The sequence below is a fragment of the Scyliorhinus torazame genome, chromosome 4, assembly GCF_047496885.1.
Source record: "Scyliorhinus torazame isolate Kashiwa2021f chromosome 4, sScyTor2.1, whole genome shotgun sequence".
Classification (NCBI taxonomy): Eukaryota; Metazoa; Chordata; class Chondrichthyes; order Carcharhiniformes; family Scyliorhinidae; genus Scyliorhinus; species Scyliorhinus torazame.
In genome coordinates this window covers 306779111-306796738 of record NC_092710.1, presented here as the reverse complement: position 1 = coordinate 306796738, position 17628 = coordinate 306779111, and the positions used below count along the sequence as shown (strand labels likewise).

The 17628-nt window shown below is 43.2% G+C and overlaps 1 protein-coding gene across 1 annotated transcript in view; it reads left to right on the top strand.

Moving 5' to 3' along the window:
- Positions 1–17628, top strand: part of rev3l (REV3 like, DNA directed polymerase zeta catalytic subunit) — a 259050-nt gene that overhangs the window by 114870 nt on the left and 126552 nt on the right. Inside the window, exons 2-6 of the mRNA XM_072500038.1 lie at positions 1216–1405; positions 5387–5461; positions 10820–10980; positions 12662–12842; positions 17378–17472. Coding sequence (XP_072356139.1) covers positions 1216–1405; positions 5387–5461; positions 10820–10980; positions 12662–12842; positions 17378–17472 — 702 coding nt within the window. The remainder of the gene's footprint in view (positions 1–1215; positions 1406–5386; positions 5462–10819; positions 10981–12661; positions 12843–17377; positions 17473–17628) is intronic.

Here is a 17628-nt window from a genome sequence, read left to right as displayed (position 1 = left end):
GAAGCCCCCCAGCGTGGAGGCCTGGATAAATGATGTGGCTAGGTTTATAAAGTTGGAGAGGATTAAGTTCGCCTTGAGAGGGTCTGCGCAGGGGTTCTACAGGCGGTGGCAACCGTTCCTAGACTATCTTGCGGAGCGTTTGATGAAGGTCGGTCAGCAGCAGCAGCAACCCGGGAAGGGGGGGGGGGGGGTCTGCCTGGGGGGTATTTGAGCAAGAGAACACATGAAAGATCTGGAAAACTGGCATGGACGGGAGGAATTCGGTGTACAAAGCTCTGGAACATATTGTTTTACCATGTTTATATCTTGCTATGTGCGTTTTCTTTCTATTTTGTTACGAGGCGGGGTGGGGTTTTTGTTTGTAAGGGTGAAAAATTGTGTTAAACTTCAATAAATATATATATATTTTTTTAAATAGTTAGCTGGATGTTTTTGACCAGTGCAGACCCAATGGGTCGAAGGGCCTTTTCTGTATTGAAGACCTCCATTATGTCCTGCCGTACTCTATTTGGGAATGACTTTTAACTCGCTACGCTACTGTACGCTGATTGATGAACTTCATTCTGTTTTGGGGGATAATGGTGCAGTGTGTGCTTTTTTTTTAAATTTAGAGTGCCCAATTCATTTTTTCCAATTAAGGGGAAATTTAGCGTGGCCAATCAACCTACCCTGCACACCTTTGGGTTGTGGGGCGAAACCCACGCAAACACTGGGAGAATGTGCAAACTTCACACGGATAGTAACCCAGAGCCGGGATCGAACCTGGGACCTCGGCGCCGTGAGGCTGCAGGGCTAACCCACTGCGCCACCATGCTGCCCTCAGTGTGTTATTCTACAGTGATGACAACTCCCAAGTGCAGAATTTTCAATTATTACTGTGTTGCTGTGGGCAGATGCTGACTGCAGATAGCCTGGAGCATCTCCTTGGAGCTGCCTCATGATGGTTTTGGATGGAGCCTGCAAGTAAGCATGGCTGAGTGATGTGGTCCAGCGATACCAAGGAACAGGAAACTAAAGTGGTTTTCCTCAGATGGAAAAATACTGATTTTCATAGCTTCTAAAATCTAACATGCTCACTATACTGATGTTTTAGACTAGCGTGTTAAGATATTTTGTATTTAAGTACTCTTGTGCAGTTTGTTTTCCAGTGAGTGTTTGATGGCTTGTTTCGTTTTTATTAAAATGTATCATACTTTTCCCTGCCTCTCTTTCTAGGTCAAAAGACTTGCCTCCATTTGCATGGCTCATTTCCATACCTTTATGTTCCATACGATGGTTATGGACAACGGCCGGAGCGGCATCTTCGTCAGCTTGCTTTCAGCATCGATCGAGCACTAAATGTATCATTGGGAAACCCTTCCTCTGGTGTCCAACATGTGTTCAGGGTATCACTTGTATCTGGAATGTAAGTAAAGCCATTACAATAAGTGTTGTATACTGATGCATTGAGCTTGGGCAGAGTGAGTGTAGCAATGTGAATGTTTTCCACACAATTGCTTGTGTGCTTTTCCTTTGCTTTTGATCAAATCAATAATACAGTTCTCAGTTGGGCCTGTGCTAATGATTTTTTAACTTAAAAACACTGTGTTTACAACTGTTCCAGGACCTTTTTAGTAGTCTTAGGACCATAGAAAATAGGAGCAGCCATTCTGTTCAGAATAACATGAGCTACAAGTGAATTAACAGGGAAACTGGGATGGAACACACTACACTACACTAAGTGGAAGATGTGACCAAGGTGTTGGTATCCTCTGAATTACATAATCTTGTTAAAACTCGTCTCCCTTCATCCCATCTTCATCTAAGATCTAGACTGAGTTCCCCGCAAAGGTCTCTGATTTATGACTGCTCGCCTCCCAGGGTTTCAGTCTTGTTTTTCAAGACTGTACCACTGGATTTCCAAGTCTGCACTTTAGCACTAACTCCCAGGCACAGCTTCAGCTCTTCGGCTTCACTGAGCAGAACACCATTGCTCCAGCGGTACCCCAATATCTTCACAAAGAGTCTGGTACCTTCTGGTGCCTTTTCAGGTCTCCAGGGATTTTCCTGAGCCCATACTAGCAAGGATAATCCAGGGAACTACAGGCCGGTGAGCCTTACTTCAGTGGTAGGGAAAATACTGGAGCGAATTCTTCGAGACCTGATCTACTCCCATTTGGAAGCAAATGGACGTATTAGTGAGAGGCAGCATGGTTTTGTGAAGGGGAGGTCGTGTCTCACTAACTTGATAGAGTTTTTCGAGGAGGTCACTAAGATGATTGATGCAGGTAGGGCAGTGGCTGTTGTCTATATGGACTTCAGTAAGGCCTTTGACAAGGTCCCTCATGGTAGACTAGTACAAAAGGTGAAGTCACACGGGATCAGGGGTGAGCTGGCAAGGTGGATACAGAACTGGCTAGGTCATAGAAGACAGAGCAGCAATGGAAGGATGCTTTTCTAATTGGAGGGCTGTGACCAGTGGTATTCCACAGGGATCAGTGCTGGGACCTTTGCTGTTTGTAGTATATATAAATGATTTGGAGGAAAATGTAACTGGTCTGATTAGTAAGTTTGCAGACGACACAAAGGTTGGTGGAATTGCAGATAGCGATGAGGACTGTCAGAGGATACAGCAGGATTTAGATTGGAGACTTGGGCGGAGAGATGGCAGATGGAGTTTAATCCGGACAAATGTGAGGTAATGCATTTTGGAAGGTCTAATGCAGGTAGGGAATATACAGTGAATGGTAGAACCCTCGAGAGTATTGAAAGTCAAAAAGATCTAGGAGTACAGGTCCACAGGTCACTGAAAGGGGCAACACAGGTGGAGAAGGTAGTCAAGAAGGCATACGGCATGCTTGCCTTCATTGGCCGGGGCATTGAGTATAAGAATTGGCAAGTCATGTTGCAGCTGTATAGAACCTTAGTTAGGCCACACTTGGAGTATAGTGTTCAATTCTGGTCGCCACACTACCAGAAGGATGTGGTGGCTTTAGAGAGGGTGCAGAAGAGATTTACCAGAATGTTGCCTGGTATGGAGGGCATTAGCTATGAGGAGCGGTTGAATAAACTCGGTTTGTTCTCACTGGAACGAAGGAGGTTGAGGGGCGACCTGATAGAGGTCTACAAAATTATGAGGGGCATAGACAGAGTGGATAGTCAGAGGCTTTTCCCCGGGGTAGAGGGGTCAATTACTAGGGGGCATAGGTTTAAGGTGAGAGGGGCAAGGTTTAGAGTTGATGTACGAGGCAAGTTTTTTACGCAGAGGGTAGTGGGTGCCTGGAACTCGCTACCGGAGGAGGTGGTGGAAGCAGGGACGATAGTGACATTTAAGGGGCAACTTGACAAATACATGAATAGGATGTGAATAGAGGGATACGGACCCAGGAAGTGTAGAAGATTGTAGTTTAGTCGGGCAGCATGGTCGGCACGGGCTTGGAGGGCCGAAGGGCCTGTTCCTGTGCTGTACATTTCTTTGTTCTTTGTTCTTGGAGCTTTTCAACTGCAGCACTTTTACTACTTGGAGCCTCTTTTGTTGTCCTTGTTCCTGCAGATGTTTCTTATCAGTGGTCACCCCCATCTGGTGCAATCCTCCCTATGGCTCCTTCCCTGGTCCTCTTGCTCACTCTCCTGTGATTGGACTTTCGTGCCATTATTTTCCCCTAATGCAGGCACTCTGGCCACTTGTCCCCCTCCCTGAGGTTTGCTCAGTCACAAACTGCGCGAGTGCGGAAACCGCCAAGGCATGTTGGAATTTGTTGTTCCCAATCTCTGCTCGGGAATTGGCTAAGTCGGGAATCTTCACAAATCAAGAAGGCTGCTAAAGTTGCACACTGTTTGACTCGGCCTGAGATTGTGGCCAGGGACAGGAATGAGACTGGTGACAAGATTAGAGTTTGTGGTCCAGCAGCAAGACAGTGGACTGCATTTTGTGTTTGCAAGGGAGCAGCGGCAGGTGGGCACTCAAAATAGGGCGCCCCCACTAGCGTCCTCTCACCCCCAGCTGATGGGTGGATGTCGGACTGCCTAATTAGCCGCCCACCCTACCCCGCTTGTAATGTGTTGCCCAAAGATTTCAGGATTACTAATCTTTAATTGGGCAACTTCGCAGCTTCTCCGAGACTGAATGTCTGGCAAGCAAAATGGCAGCACAGGGGATTTGGAGAGCATCAGAACCCCGAAGATTTAACACTAACACCACCGCAGCTGCCTGATCTGCCCATTTACTGCAGTTTTTAATCTGATTTTGAGAATCCACAATATTTGGAGTTTGCGAAAATCTGGAGGTGGATGTCAACATGTAATTGGAAGCCAATGTTATGTTTTGGATGTGTTGCAAAGTGAAAGCATGTAGATGAGGGAGAGGAGAGATTCAAGGAGTGATCCTTGAAGGACTGCAATATTAACTGTGTAGGAACAAGAAGTGAAGCCGTTGCTGAAGATACTCTTATAGGTAAGAGTGCAGCGGGTGGTCCTACAGAGCAGGTCAATAGACAAGTGGCATCAGAGGAGAATGGTATGATTGTTGAAGGCTTCAGAGAGTTACAGGGAGGGTTAGAGTACCACGGTCACAGAGGATTTAACTTGTAATTGATCCAGGCTGTTTTTGTGTTGCAGCAGATACCGGATTAAAAGAATTAAACATGGAATTGAGAGAGAAATTAGCATGAGCGCAAGAGATTATTTCACATTCCAGGATTTTGGAGAGGGAAGAAAGGCTGAAATGGGGATTGTGATGGCTGTTTTGAATGGAGCGGGGGGGGGAGCAGTATCTGCCGAAAGAGAACCGTTTAGAATGTCACCTAGCTTTGGAGCCAAATTATAAGTGTGATTGAAAGCAATGTTATTTTTAAAAGATGCAGATCTTCTTTAAAACACAAGTTTTATGAACCGGGAGGTTATAACTGATGTACATTTGAAGAGTTGTAATTTTACAGATTAACAAAACTACTTTGACAGTGTTATACATTAGTTCAATTGATGTGCTCTTAAAAGAAACTTAAGAAAGAAACTGGATAAAATATTTTGAGCTGTTGGTTTGTGGCAGAGACTTAATTCTTAAATGAAGCAAGAAACTACATCTGGTGTTAGCTCCTGCACTGAGCTAAAATTCCATTTAGTATTGTGGTCTTTGATGTGTTAAACCACAAAATGTTCCATTTGTGATGTACAGTGAGATGGAGTGTGATCTATTTATTTTATGTGGTAGGCCTGACAGAATTGGAGGGCCATTTCACATTTCATTACTGATAAAACTGGTTATTCTTCCCATATTCCCGTTTGTACCACTTTCTCCTCCCTCTTGTCCCCACATTCTCCTCTTTCTCTCCTCCCCCCCAAGAATTTGTAATCAACATTGCACATTACTTTACACAAAAATGGTTAAAGTTGTACTATTATGTTGCAGGCCTTTTTATGGTTTTCATGAGAAAGAAAAGCAATTCATGAAGATTTATCTGTACAATCCTCTGATGGTTAAAAGGTACAGTAAAGTTAACTAGGTATTTACTTGTTGCTTTCCAATTGTCATAAACTCTGAACTTATTTACCCAAGACACGATAAGCATCGAGTTTGGTCTATTATGCAACTTCTCTGATAGATTGGTAGAATGATATAATGGAAGTGAGATATTAGGAAAACTTTTGTTATTTGATATCTGTCCAAAATGATACCTTTTACTTTGATTGGAAGAGGTGAAACAATGGAGTAAGTCTTTCCACCATTGAGCGTAGTGTCCACATGCTGCTCCTTGCCATACAAAGAGTGAGCTGTCTTGCACACCACTCCTGTAGAAAGCCTGGTTGATATTCTATTCCACCTTTCATGTCCATTTTAATAAAAACCATTCAATTGAACTCAATTTAAGACTGTAAAATCTCTAACCTCATGAGACAAATTCATTGCACATGAATCTGTAACCAAGACATGTTCCCGATTCCTATTGGGAGATGGAAATTTAGCCTTCCAGTGAGTTTGTGCACTTCTAATTAATCAACAATTGTTACAGCACTAGTCGGATTTTTATTTAAAAGTAATCTTGAGTAAAGTTCAGAATTCTTTTGAAATATGTTTCCAATTAAGGGGCAATTTAGCATGGCCAATCCACCTACCCTACACATATTTGAGTTGTGGGAGTGAGACCCACACTGACAGGGGGGAGAATGTGCGAACTCCTCACGTACAGTGACCGGAGGCCAGGATCAAACCCGGGTCCTCGGCGCTGTGAGGCGGCAGTGCTAACCACTACACCACCATGCCGCTCCCCGAAAGTCTTGATTCATAATGTTTTGCTGCTGGTTCCATACCTTCCTGACTGCATGAAGCATCATCTTCATTGTGATATTAACGGGCTAGTGCTGCATTGTTTTGCTGCTGACTGCTATTGAGTGATGTCAATGTCATTGGAAGGTCTATGTATGCTGTCTGCTTTCTGAAAGAGTTACTTTCTTCTTAAATTCTCTTAAATATTTATCACCTTTTGGGTCATATGACACTACCGCTTTCTTAATACTCTAAGCCTCAGTTTAAAAATAGAATCTTTTGATGTCCTCCTTTGTTATTTAAATTTATGCCTCTTGTTGATGACTGTCCAGTGGAAATGTTGCACCTTATAAGAACTGATAATTTTGAATGCCTCAACAGTTGTATAGCACTTTTCTCACACACAATATTCTGTGGCTCTTCATCAGAATATAATCTTACAAAAAATTAACATTGAACCAAAGCAGGAGATATTAGGATGGGTGGCGAGAAGTTTTAAAGAGCATCTTGAAGATCGTGATTCAGAGATTTCGGGAGGCAATTTCAGAGCATGGGATATTTACAGCTAAGGGAATGGCTGCCATTGATGGAACAGTGTAAGGGATACATGAGGTTAGAGTGGAGAGTTCAGTGTGATGCAGGGCTGGAGGAACAGAGGACAAAAGAAAAGTACAGCACAGGAACAAGCCCTTCGTCCCTCCAAGCCTGTGCCGATCATGATGCCCTAGCTTTTTATTTTTAAAAAACCTTCTGCCCTGACTCGGTCCGTACCCCTCTTATTTCCTCCCTATTCATGTGCCCATCCACTTGCCTCTTAAATGTTGCTAATGTGCCTGCTTCCACCACATCCTCTGGCAGCGCGCTCCAGGCACCCACCACTCTTTGCATGAAGGTTCTAGAGATGGGGAGAGATGAGTCCATGAAGGGATTGAAACATGATTGAGAATTTTTAAACTGGCCTTGGTTGATCCAGGAGCCCCTGTTAGGTCAGCAAGCACAAGTAATGTGTTACTTGGATGGTCTGATTAGGACATGGCCAGCAGAGGTTTAAATGCGATTATGAAAGGTCGAAAATGGATGATTGCCCAGGGGAGCATTAGAATAGTCGAGTCTGGAGGTAACAAAAGCATGGGAAAGTGTTTCAGCAGTATGGATGGAGATGAACAAAATTGCCGAGGTGGAAGTGACTGCACTTTGGTGTGCCATGGCTATGGGTTTGGAATCTCAGCTCTGTTAATTAAGATGCCAGAGTTGTGACAGTGAAGGAGGTGGAATCAGTGGCAAGGGTCAAAACCATGCCTGGCCAATGTTTAATTGGAGGAATTTGCAGCTCACCCAGAACTGGATAATGGAAGAGAAATCTTAAACTGAGGCAATGGAAGAATGAGAAAGGTGGTGGTGTGAGATGTGATCGAGCTCGGTGTTGTCTGTGCACATGCATTTATGAGAGGTGACATGCAGCTGAGAACTATAAGCCATCGAAGTTCATTGAGGGACTTCAGAGATGACTGTGTGGGGTGGGCGATGACTGTGTAGGGTGGGAAGAGAGACTGTGTGGGGTGGGAAGAGAAGCCTCTGCTGCAGGGATTATCTGGATACAACTGAATGGGTCAGAGTAAAATGAGGAGAGGGAGTCCGACTCAGCTGGACAATGAATGAGGATGGTGTGGTCGGCCCTGTCAAGGGCTGTAGCCAGAAAGTTGAAGAGAGGCAGTGCACCATATTCATAGAGCACAGGACATAGAACATAGAACAGTACAGCACACTAAGTTGTGCCGACCATTTATCCTAATCTAAGATCAACCTAACCTATACCCCTTCAATTTACTGCTGTTCATGTGCCGAAGAGTCGCTTAAATATCCCTATGACTCTGACTCCATCACCTCTGCTGGCAGTGCATTCCACACACCCACCACTCTCTGTGTAAAGAACCTACCTCTGGCATCTCCCCTATACCTTCCTCCAATCACCTTAAAATTATGTCCCCTCGTGACAGCCATTTCCACCCTGGGGAAAAGTCTCTGGCTATCCACTCAATCCATGCCTCATCACTTTGTACACCTCTATCAAGTCACCTCTCTGCCTTATTCGCTCCAGTGAGAAAAGCCCTAGCTCCCTCAACCTTTCTTCATAAGACATGCTCTCCAATCCAGGCAGCATCCTGGTAAATCTCCTCTGTACCCTCTCCAAAGCATCCACATCCTTCCTATAATGAGGTGACCAGAACTGGACACAATATTCCAAGTGTAGTCTAACTAGAGTTTTATAAAGCTGCAGCAAAACCTCACGGCTCTTAAACTCAATCCCCCTGTTAATGAAAGCCAACACACCATACGCCTTCTTAACAACCCTATCAACCTGGGTGGCAACTTTGAGGGATCTATGTTCGTGGACCCCAAGATCCCGCTGTTCCTCCACACTTCCAAGAATCCTGCCTTTAATCCTGTATTCAGCATTCAAATTCGACCTTCCAAAATGAATCACTTCACATTTATCAAGGTTGAACTCCATCTGCCACTTCTCAGCCCAGCTCTGCATCCTGTCAATGTCCTGTTGGAACCTGCAAATACCCTCAACACTATCTACAACTCCCCCAACCTTTGTGCATCGGCAAACTTACTAACCCACCCTTCCACTTCCTCATCCAAGTAATTTATAAAAACCACAAAGAGCAGAGGTCCCAGAACAGATTCTTGCGGGACACCACTGGTCACCAACCTCCAGGCGGAATACTTCCCATCCACTACCACTCGCTGTCTTCTTTCAGCCAGCCAATTCTGTATCCAAACAGCCAAAGTTCCCTGTATCCCATGCCCCCTAACTTTTTGAATGAGCCTACCATGGGGAACCTTATCAAATGCCTTACTGAAATCCATATACACCACATCCACTGCTCGATCTTCATCAATGTGTCTCGTTGCATCATAGAGTGCAACTTGGGGCCATTTCAATGCTGTGGCTGCTAGTCATAATTGTTCGGGGAGGGGAGTCATGGATTTGGTAGGTGATAACACGTTTACAATATCAATGAGCATGGGGGCCACAAAGGAGAATTAGATGGTTTGCATCAGATCTCCTCAACCTTCTCCATTAAAAGAAACCCAATATTCTCCAGTTTTTCCTTAAACACGTTCAACCTCAATGCCTTCTTCCCAAGTGTCTTCCGAAAGTTCTCTGATTTTGAGACAATTCCTGAGTAAGGTACCCAAAACTGGGAATGATATTTTAACTGCTGTCTTACCTTTGTTCTTGCTTGCTGTTATTTCTTTGCATTTGTACTCCATAACCCCGGTTTGTAAAACCTAGCATTTCATTTTCTTTTAACAGTTTTATCAGCTTGTCCCCTCTCTTTTTTTTTTGTCATGTCGTGATTATTTCCTCCTCTTCTTTCATTCAAAATACACTGCCTCATATTTATACCATTGTTTGCATCCTCCCAGTCTGAAAAACATCTGTTGACTATTACTGCTTTCCATCCTTCAACCAGTTTTGTATGTGTGCATCCTGTAACACTGCACACCTTCACTTCAACAAATCATCTCTTGTGTGCCACTTACCTATTTTGGAAATCTGTACAATTACCCACAGCTTTTTCTGTATCGGTGTGGTGCGCTCAATGCATACCTTTTGTTTTGCCATGCATGGACTTATTCTCAAATCCATCAAATATTTTAAAAGATTTAGTTGAACTGTTTTACACAATGCATGTAACTTTTAGTTAATTGTTAAATTATTCAGAATTGACACAGAGCCAAAGGTGAATTGTGTCATTACCTAATGATCAAAATAAAACAAATGGGTTGATGCCTGGATTGAGCCTTTGAGACTTGGGTTTGGAACCGACCCTGACAGATGCCAAGAATATTCCTCACATTTGTTTTGTGACTGCTGTGTGAAATTAAGACTTCTCCACAGTCTTCAGTCTGCTGCACAATCTTTATTGTATTGATTTGTTTGTGACCATTCTGATTGGAGAAGCTAGCGGGATAGGTAATGTGGAAAATGGTCATGCTGGCGGATAGTGGGTGTTTCGCTGTAGGTTTTTGTATTTGTAGTTAGTAAAGGTTGGAAGGAATTGGGAGGTGTTGTAGCTACAGCACCATATTCATAGAGGGTGTAATTTGTGACTTTACTCACTGGGGCGATGGTCATGGATTTGGTGGTTGATAACACATTTACAAGATCAACAAATGTGGGGGCCAGAAAGGAGAGTTGGGCGGTTATCATCTCTTTAATCAGATCTTTTCTGATAAAATAAACCCAATATTCTCCAGTTTCTCCTCAATTAATCACCTTCATCATCAGTGCCCTCTTCCTAAGTGTCTTCTGCAAATTCTCCATGATTTTGACACCCTTCCTGAGTAAGATCCCAAAACTGGGAATTGCATTTTAACCGCTGTCTCACCTTTGTACTTGTTTGCCGTCAGTGTTCACAGGAAACATTTCCATTTCCTAGTACTTTAACAGTGTTTACAAAAATAAACTTCTCTGGCAATATGCTGTCAATATAAAGTAATACTGAGATTCCAAGTGCATTTTGGATAGACTATAATTAAACATTTTGTATTGCTTCGTAGGGTTTGTGAGTTGTTACAAGGAGGAGCTGTCATGAACAAATCCTACCAGCCCTATGAAGCTCATCTGCCTTACCTCCTGCAACTCTTCATTGATCATAATCTGTATGGAATGAATCTTATTCACCTTGCAGCAGTAAAATTCAGAAAAACCCGAAGAAAAGGTGAGTTAACAATCAATGGCATTTAGAAAAGAGCCTTGGGATGAGCATGTGAAAAAGCAAAATCTAACCATTGCCCCTTGACAATCATTGGCATTAACATGGCTGAGTCTCCCATTGTCAACATCCTGGCGGGGGGGGGGTTACCATCGACCAGAAACTGAACTTGACTAGCCATATAAACACTGTGGCTACAAGAGCAGGTCAGAGTGCAGTCTTTGCACCCTCCCCCACGGGCGCATTCAAACATGTTGCACAATACAAGATTCATAGTGCCTGTCTGGATAAAAAGAAAAAAAATGTACCAAGAACACGCTTGCACAATATTATGCAATGGTTTCATCCCCGAAATGGCATTAGTAAAGCCAGTGGGTTTTTACAACAATATGGTACTCTTGTGACCAGCGGTTCCAGAATTTTAACCTAGTTTAGTTCAGTTGGCACTTATTCAATGGGTCCAGGATGCCTTTTATTTTTAACATCCAATTTATTTTTTCCAATTAAGGGTCAATTTAGCGTGGCCAATTCACCTACACTGCACATCTTTGGATTGTGGAGGCAAAACCCACGCAAACACGGGGAGAATATACAAACACCACACGGACTGTGACCCAGAGCCGGGATTGAACCTGGGACCTCGGCGCCGTGAGGCAGCAGTGCGAACCACTGCGCCACCATGCCGCCCTCCTTTTATTTTTAATATGAATACAAAGTAGTTTTGCCCCCACAGCCCAAAGATGTGCAGGTTAGGTGGATTGGCCACGCTAAATTGCCCCTTAATTGGAAACAATTAATTGGGTACTCTTAAATTTATAGAAAAAAAGGATTGACAGGTCAGGTGCCTTTCATGGGGTGGTGCAGACTCGATGGGCCGAAGGGTCTTTTCTGCACTGTGTTTTTCTGTGATTCTGATTCTGATATCATGCTTCATCGCTGTGCTCAAACTCATCAAAAAATGATTTTAAAACTGGTGTGAAGAGACGCCGTAATCCTAGCACAGCATAGTGCTGACCAGCATGGTGCCAGACGGTATCTACATTTCTTACAACAAACTCCACTCTTACGTTGGCCCCATGGAGAGGGTGCAAACAGCGGTATTAGCCACAAAACCGCAGAGGGATGAATGCAAATTGGTCATTTTTATATGCATTTCCGCGTTCCCAGTCAGACCACATCTAGATACCTGAGCATCCTGTCAATCCGTTAGTATTTAATCTTTGTATCTAATTTTGTGTGAAATGTCAGTCAGCACACCTATACTCTGTGTTCAAAGACCCTGTGACCACACTACAGGAATACAGTGTTATAGTTCAGAAAGCCAGTTGGTGAAAGATAGTACTGGAACCAGTCTTTTAGTCAGCCTAACTTGTTTATAGAGTGAACAAGCACAAACCTCCTACCAATACCGCAGTTTGTGTCTCCTTTGTTTAGTTGAAACACCAGTTAATACTGTCTATCTGCTTATGATTAAACAGAACTGATGTGCAATTAACAAGCAGTTTACACCATTAGTTTTCCTCGGTGGCCATTCCCGGGAGGAAAAAGCGGTTATGTTGCAATCTGAAAAATATGGGAGTGATCTGTGTTGCGAGGGAGTAGGAGAAGAGCTTGTTTTCCTCTGTTTGATAATGTGTTAGGTTGTGGTGATATGGCAAGTTCAATGGGATTTGATTTCTAACCACAGGTGACCAATATGGAAAATGCCCTCCTGAAAATGCCTGTTCAAAATCGAGCAACTTCAGTAGCAAAGAGAATGAAAAGTTGTGGAAAAGCCCCATCTCAACCAAGCCAAAGGGATCACCGACATCAACGGAGAAGTCCTTTACTTGCTCCTTTTTAAGATGGGAGGAAGAAGACATACCTAGGTTAGCTAGTAATTAAAAATGTTTTGCTTTTTGCCTTTTAAAACCCAAACTCTACTTTCAGCTTTGGATTTCTCTTCGAACTGATTCCAGTATTAATCTACACATGGTTAAAATATTATTTTTCTATTTGAAGTGGGCACAGTGGTCATGTTACCGGTCTAGTAACCCAGAAACCTGGACTAATGATCCAGAGACGTGAGATGAAATTGCATCATAAATTCAATTAAATAAAAATCTGGAATGAAAAACTAGTATCAGTAAAGGTGACCATGAAGCTACTGAATTGTCGTTAAAAGGTATTTGGTTCACTATTGCCCTTTTAGGGAAGAAGATCTGCTGTTCATATCTATGTGACTCCCATGTAGTTGACTTTTAACTGCTCTCTGAAGGGACCTACCAAGTCACTCAATTGTGTTCGAGAATTCGTCACATCACTTTCTCAAGGACAATTGGGGATAAGCACGGTATTATTGAGAACCCTGTTTTTATTTTTAAAAATTAGAATGGTTTTGGAATTCTGAGGTGTCCAATGGATGTAGGTAATATCTCCAGATTTGCAGATGGCTGGGAGGGTGAACTGTGGGGAGGATGTGGAGATGCTTCAGTGTGATTTGGACAAGTTGGGTGAGCGGGGATATGCATGGCAGATGCAGCATAATGTGGATAAATGTGAGTTTGTCCACTTTGGTAGCAAAAACAGGAAGGCAGATGATTATCTGAATGGCTATAAATTGAGAGAGGGTGATGTGCAACGGGAACGGGGTACACCAGTCACTGAAGACCAGCATGCAGGGGCAGCAGGCGGTAAAGAAACAAATGGTATTTTGGCCTTCACAGCGAGAGGATTTGAATGCAGAAGCAGGGATGTCTATCTGCAATTATACAGGGCATTGGTGAGACCACACCTGGAATATTGTGTACAGTTTTAGTCTCCTTATCTGAGGAATGATGCTCGAGAAATTGCAGAGAAGGTTTACCCAGACTGATTTCCTGGAATGGCGGGACTGAAGTATGAGGAGAGATTGATTCAGTTAGGATTATATGCTGGAGTTAAAAAGAATGAAGGGAGATTTAATAGAAATCTATAAAACTCTAACGACTGAAACTGGGTCAATGCAGGAAGGATGTTCCAGATGGTGGGGATGGCCAGAACCAGGAGTCATAATCTAAGGATACTGGGTAAATGTTTTAGGACTGAGATGAGACATTTCTTCACCCAGAAAGTGGTAAGTCTGTGGAATTCACTATGATAGAAGCAGTTGTGGCCAAAACATTGTATGTTTTCAAGGTGGAGTTGGATATAGCTCTTGGGGCTAAAGGAATCAAAGGATATGGGGGAAACATGAGAGCAGGGTATTGATTGGGTGATCAGCCCAAATGGAGGCTCGGTACCAGTGGTTAGCACTCCTGCCTCTGTTCCAGGGACCCAGGTTCAATTCCAGCCTCAGGTGACTGTCTGTGCAAACTTCACACATTCTCCCCATGTCTGCGTGGGTTTCCTCCCACAGTCCAAAGATGTGCAGGTTAGATGGATTGGCCATGCTAAATTGCCCCTAGAGTCCAAATGAAGTTAGATAGGGTTATGGGGATAGGGTGGAGGTGTGGGCTTAAGTTGGGTGCTCTTTCCAAGGGCCGGTTGAGACTCGATGGGCCAAATGGCCTCCTGCACTGTATGATCATAATGAATGGCAGAGCAGGTTCGAAAGCCCTATTTTCTGTTTCTATATTTTCACCTCTGACTATGGGCGGCAAGCTGGCACAGTGATTAGCACTGCTGCCTCAGCGCCAGAGGCCTGGGTTCAAGTCCGACCATTGGTGACTGTCTGTGTGGAGTTGGCACGTTCTCCTGTGTCTGTGCGGGTTTCCTCCAGGTGCTCTGATTTCCTCCCACAGTCCAAGGATGTGCAGATTAAGTGGGGTTACGGGGATAGGGTGGGAAGGGGGCCTAGGTAGGCTATTTCAGAGGGTCGGTGCAGACTCGGATGGGCCGAATGTCCTGCACTGTAGGGATTCTATGGACTTATCCAGATAGTTTATTCTGAACATAACCCTGTTACTGTGGGTGAAATTATGCTGAGAAGGCGGGAACTTGAAAGTTGAAAGATAAAAGTTCATTCTTGTGATCATTAATGATTTCTGATATATTGAACAAGACGGTGTATTGTTCACACACATTTATTTACGCTCCATGTACTTCCAGCAATAGACCAGTGGATTTCTTCCTATTGAAAGTTTTTTGTTTCAAGCCATTGAACTGAAATGTTAACTCTCTTCTGCCGCAGATGCTGCCTGACCTACTGTTTCCCATGTTTTCTCGATTTATTTCAGACTTCCAGCATCTGCAGTATTTTGCTTTTGTATTGGGAGTTTGTTAGCTGCTCTGGACAACCCCTTATTGTAGATAACCCCACTTTGCCTTCTTCGTCTTTTTTGTTCATCTATTATTTGAAGCTGCGAACTGTTTTCGCCAAAGCTTTTTTTTGTTATTTAAACTGTTCTGTAATTGGTCGGTTCCATCTGGTGGTGCTTCAAATTGGTATAACCCAGTTGCACTTTTCTTGAATGTAGAGTGGTTTTGCTCGGCCGACTTCCATTCACCAAAAGTCCAATTTTAGAATTTGTGTAGTCCAGATTGAGTAGCTCTTGAAAACATAGAAAATAGGAGCAGGAGGAGGGCATTCGGCCCTTCGCGCCTGCTCCACCCTTCATTATGATCATGGCTGATCATCCAATTTAATAGTCTAATCCCACCTTCCCCCCCCCCCCCCCCCCCTATAGAAACATAGAAAATAGGAGCAAGGGGAGACCATTCAATAATTTCCACCTTCATTGGCTTCCACTATCTTCCTATCATCCGATGCATAGATTATTTTTAATTTTTCCATGTTACAAATTCATCCAAAGCACTAACTAGTTCACACTCCCACCATCTTCCATTCTTTCAACAATGGCTCTCTATGGATGGCTCCACTTTCCTCCCTTTGTGCCATTTTCAATGCTACTTTCAAGGCCCTGCAGTTTACAGTCCTCTTCCCTTGCACCTCCCATTAAATTTCTCTCCACTGTTAGAATCCTTTTCAGAATGTATGTTCCATCTATGCCTTTGGCCACCTATCCAAATTTTTGAACTCTGGTGCTTTAATGTAATTCCTCCTTTTCCTGCTGTTTCGCTTTTTAAAAATTCCAGGGTCCTTTTGATGTGCTAAAGGCATTTTATTGATGAAAGTTGACCCAAGACTTGTTTGGCATTTGACATTTTATGTTCATTTGAAAACTATTAGTTGATACTTGACTCTGTTTTGTTTTGAGAAAATGTCTTCGATCCATCGTTTTTCATTTCCCCAGTTTGTGCTCTGAATCGGAGAAACAAATTTTTAGTAGGGTGCCTGGACCAAGCCAGCAGTGGGAGTTTTGTAAAGTTCTGCCAATGAACAATCTGACCAGGAATTTTGCTAATGCGAGAACCTTCAGTTCTAGACTGCAGTCCTATTGACGCTTTTCCAGCTATGAATGGGCCATTAGGAATTGTGTTGGGCGTCTTTCTCTTGCGTTTTGTGCCTGAATCAGTACTTCAAGCCAAAGCTTTCCTTTTGCGTGCCTAGAGCTAAATTTGAGAATATCAACCCCTCTTGTCGACTCCGCCCTCTACCTTTCCAAATGGAAGCCTTCATTATATTTACTCTTCTAATTTGGAGCATTGGGGGGGTCAGGGTTTGGAAAGTTTCAGTCTCTGCTTCCACCGCCTTTTGAGCAAGAGCGTTCCTGACCCTCGAGAGGCAAAAATTCTCCATCTTCGTCTTAAATGAGTAATCTCTTATTTTTAAACAGTGACCGCCTAGTTAGAGATTATCCGACAAGAGGAAACATCCTTTCCACAACCACCCGCTCAGGATCTTATAGGTTTCGATCAAGTCACATTTTATGCTTCTGAACTTGTGGATACAAGCCTGGTCTCTCCAACCGTAAAAGACAACACACCCATTTCATATATTATTTGTTTGGTGAACTTTCTGACAACTGCAACACATTTGCATCCTTCCTTAAATAAGGAGCCCAATACTCAGTACTCCAGATGCAGTCTCCCTAGTGTTCTGTACAACTGAAGCATAGCCTCCCTACTTTTGTATTCCAGTCCCCTCATAATAAATTATAACATTCCTAATTACTAGCTGTACCTGGATAATAGTATTTTGTGATTCATGCACGAGAAGACCCAGATCCCCCTGAACCTCAGAACTCTGCACTCTTGGCCTACTTACGACGTTCCTAGCATAATTTTTCCACATTTTTCTATTGGGAACTCAATCTTCACAACTGTCCAAATTATCTACTTCCGTGCTGTGGCTCCTTCATATTGAATTTCTGCCTGTCAGTACTTTGAGTGATTTATCACACTTTCTGTTTGAAGATGCTACATTTGATCAGTTTGCACTGCTCCCAGTGTATGTGAATGATGTGCAGTTTTATTGAATGAATGAATAAATAAGTATTATCATTTACATAAGGCATTAATTCAACTCTTGGCTATGCTGCAGTTCCTTAGTGCTCGAGGACATTGACCGGCAAAGCACCTGTGAACTTGAAGTGGACGCTGTTGCAGCTGATGTATTAAATCGTTCAGAAATTGAAGGTATTATAGACATCGGATAATATTCTCTAACTTCTGTCTTTCTTGCCGTAACTTTTGCTTTGTGGAAACATTTGCATCTTGTGAAAATGTAATTTTATGTTGAACATATTTGATAGGCAGAAACTGGTTAAGCAACATGTCCAAATACCTTCAGGA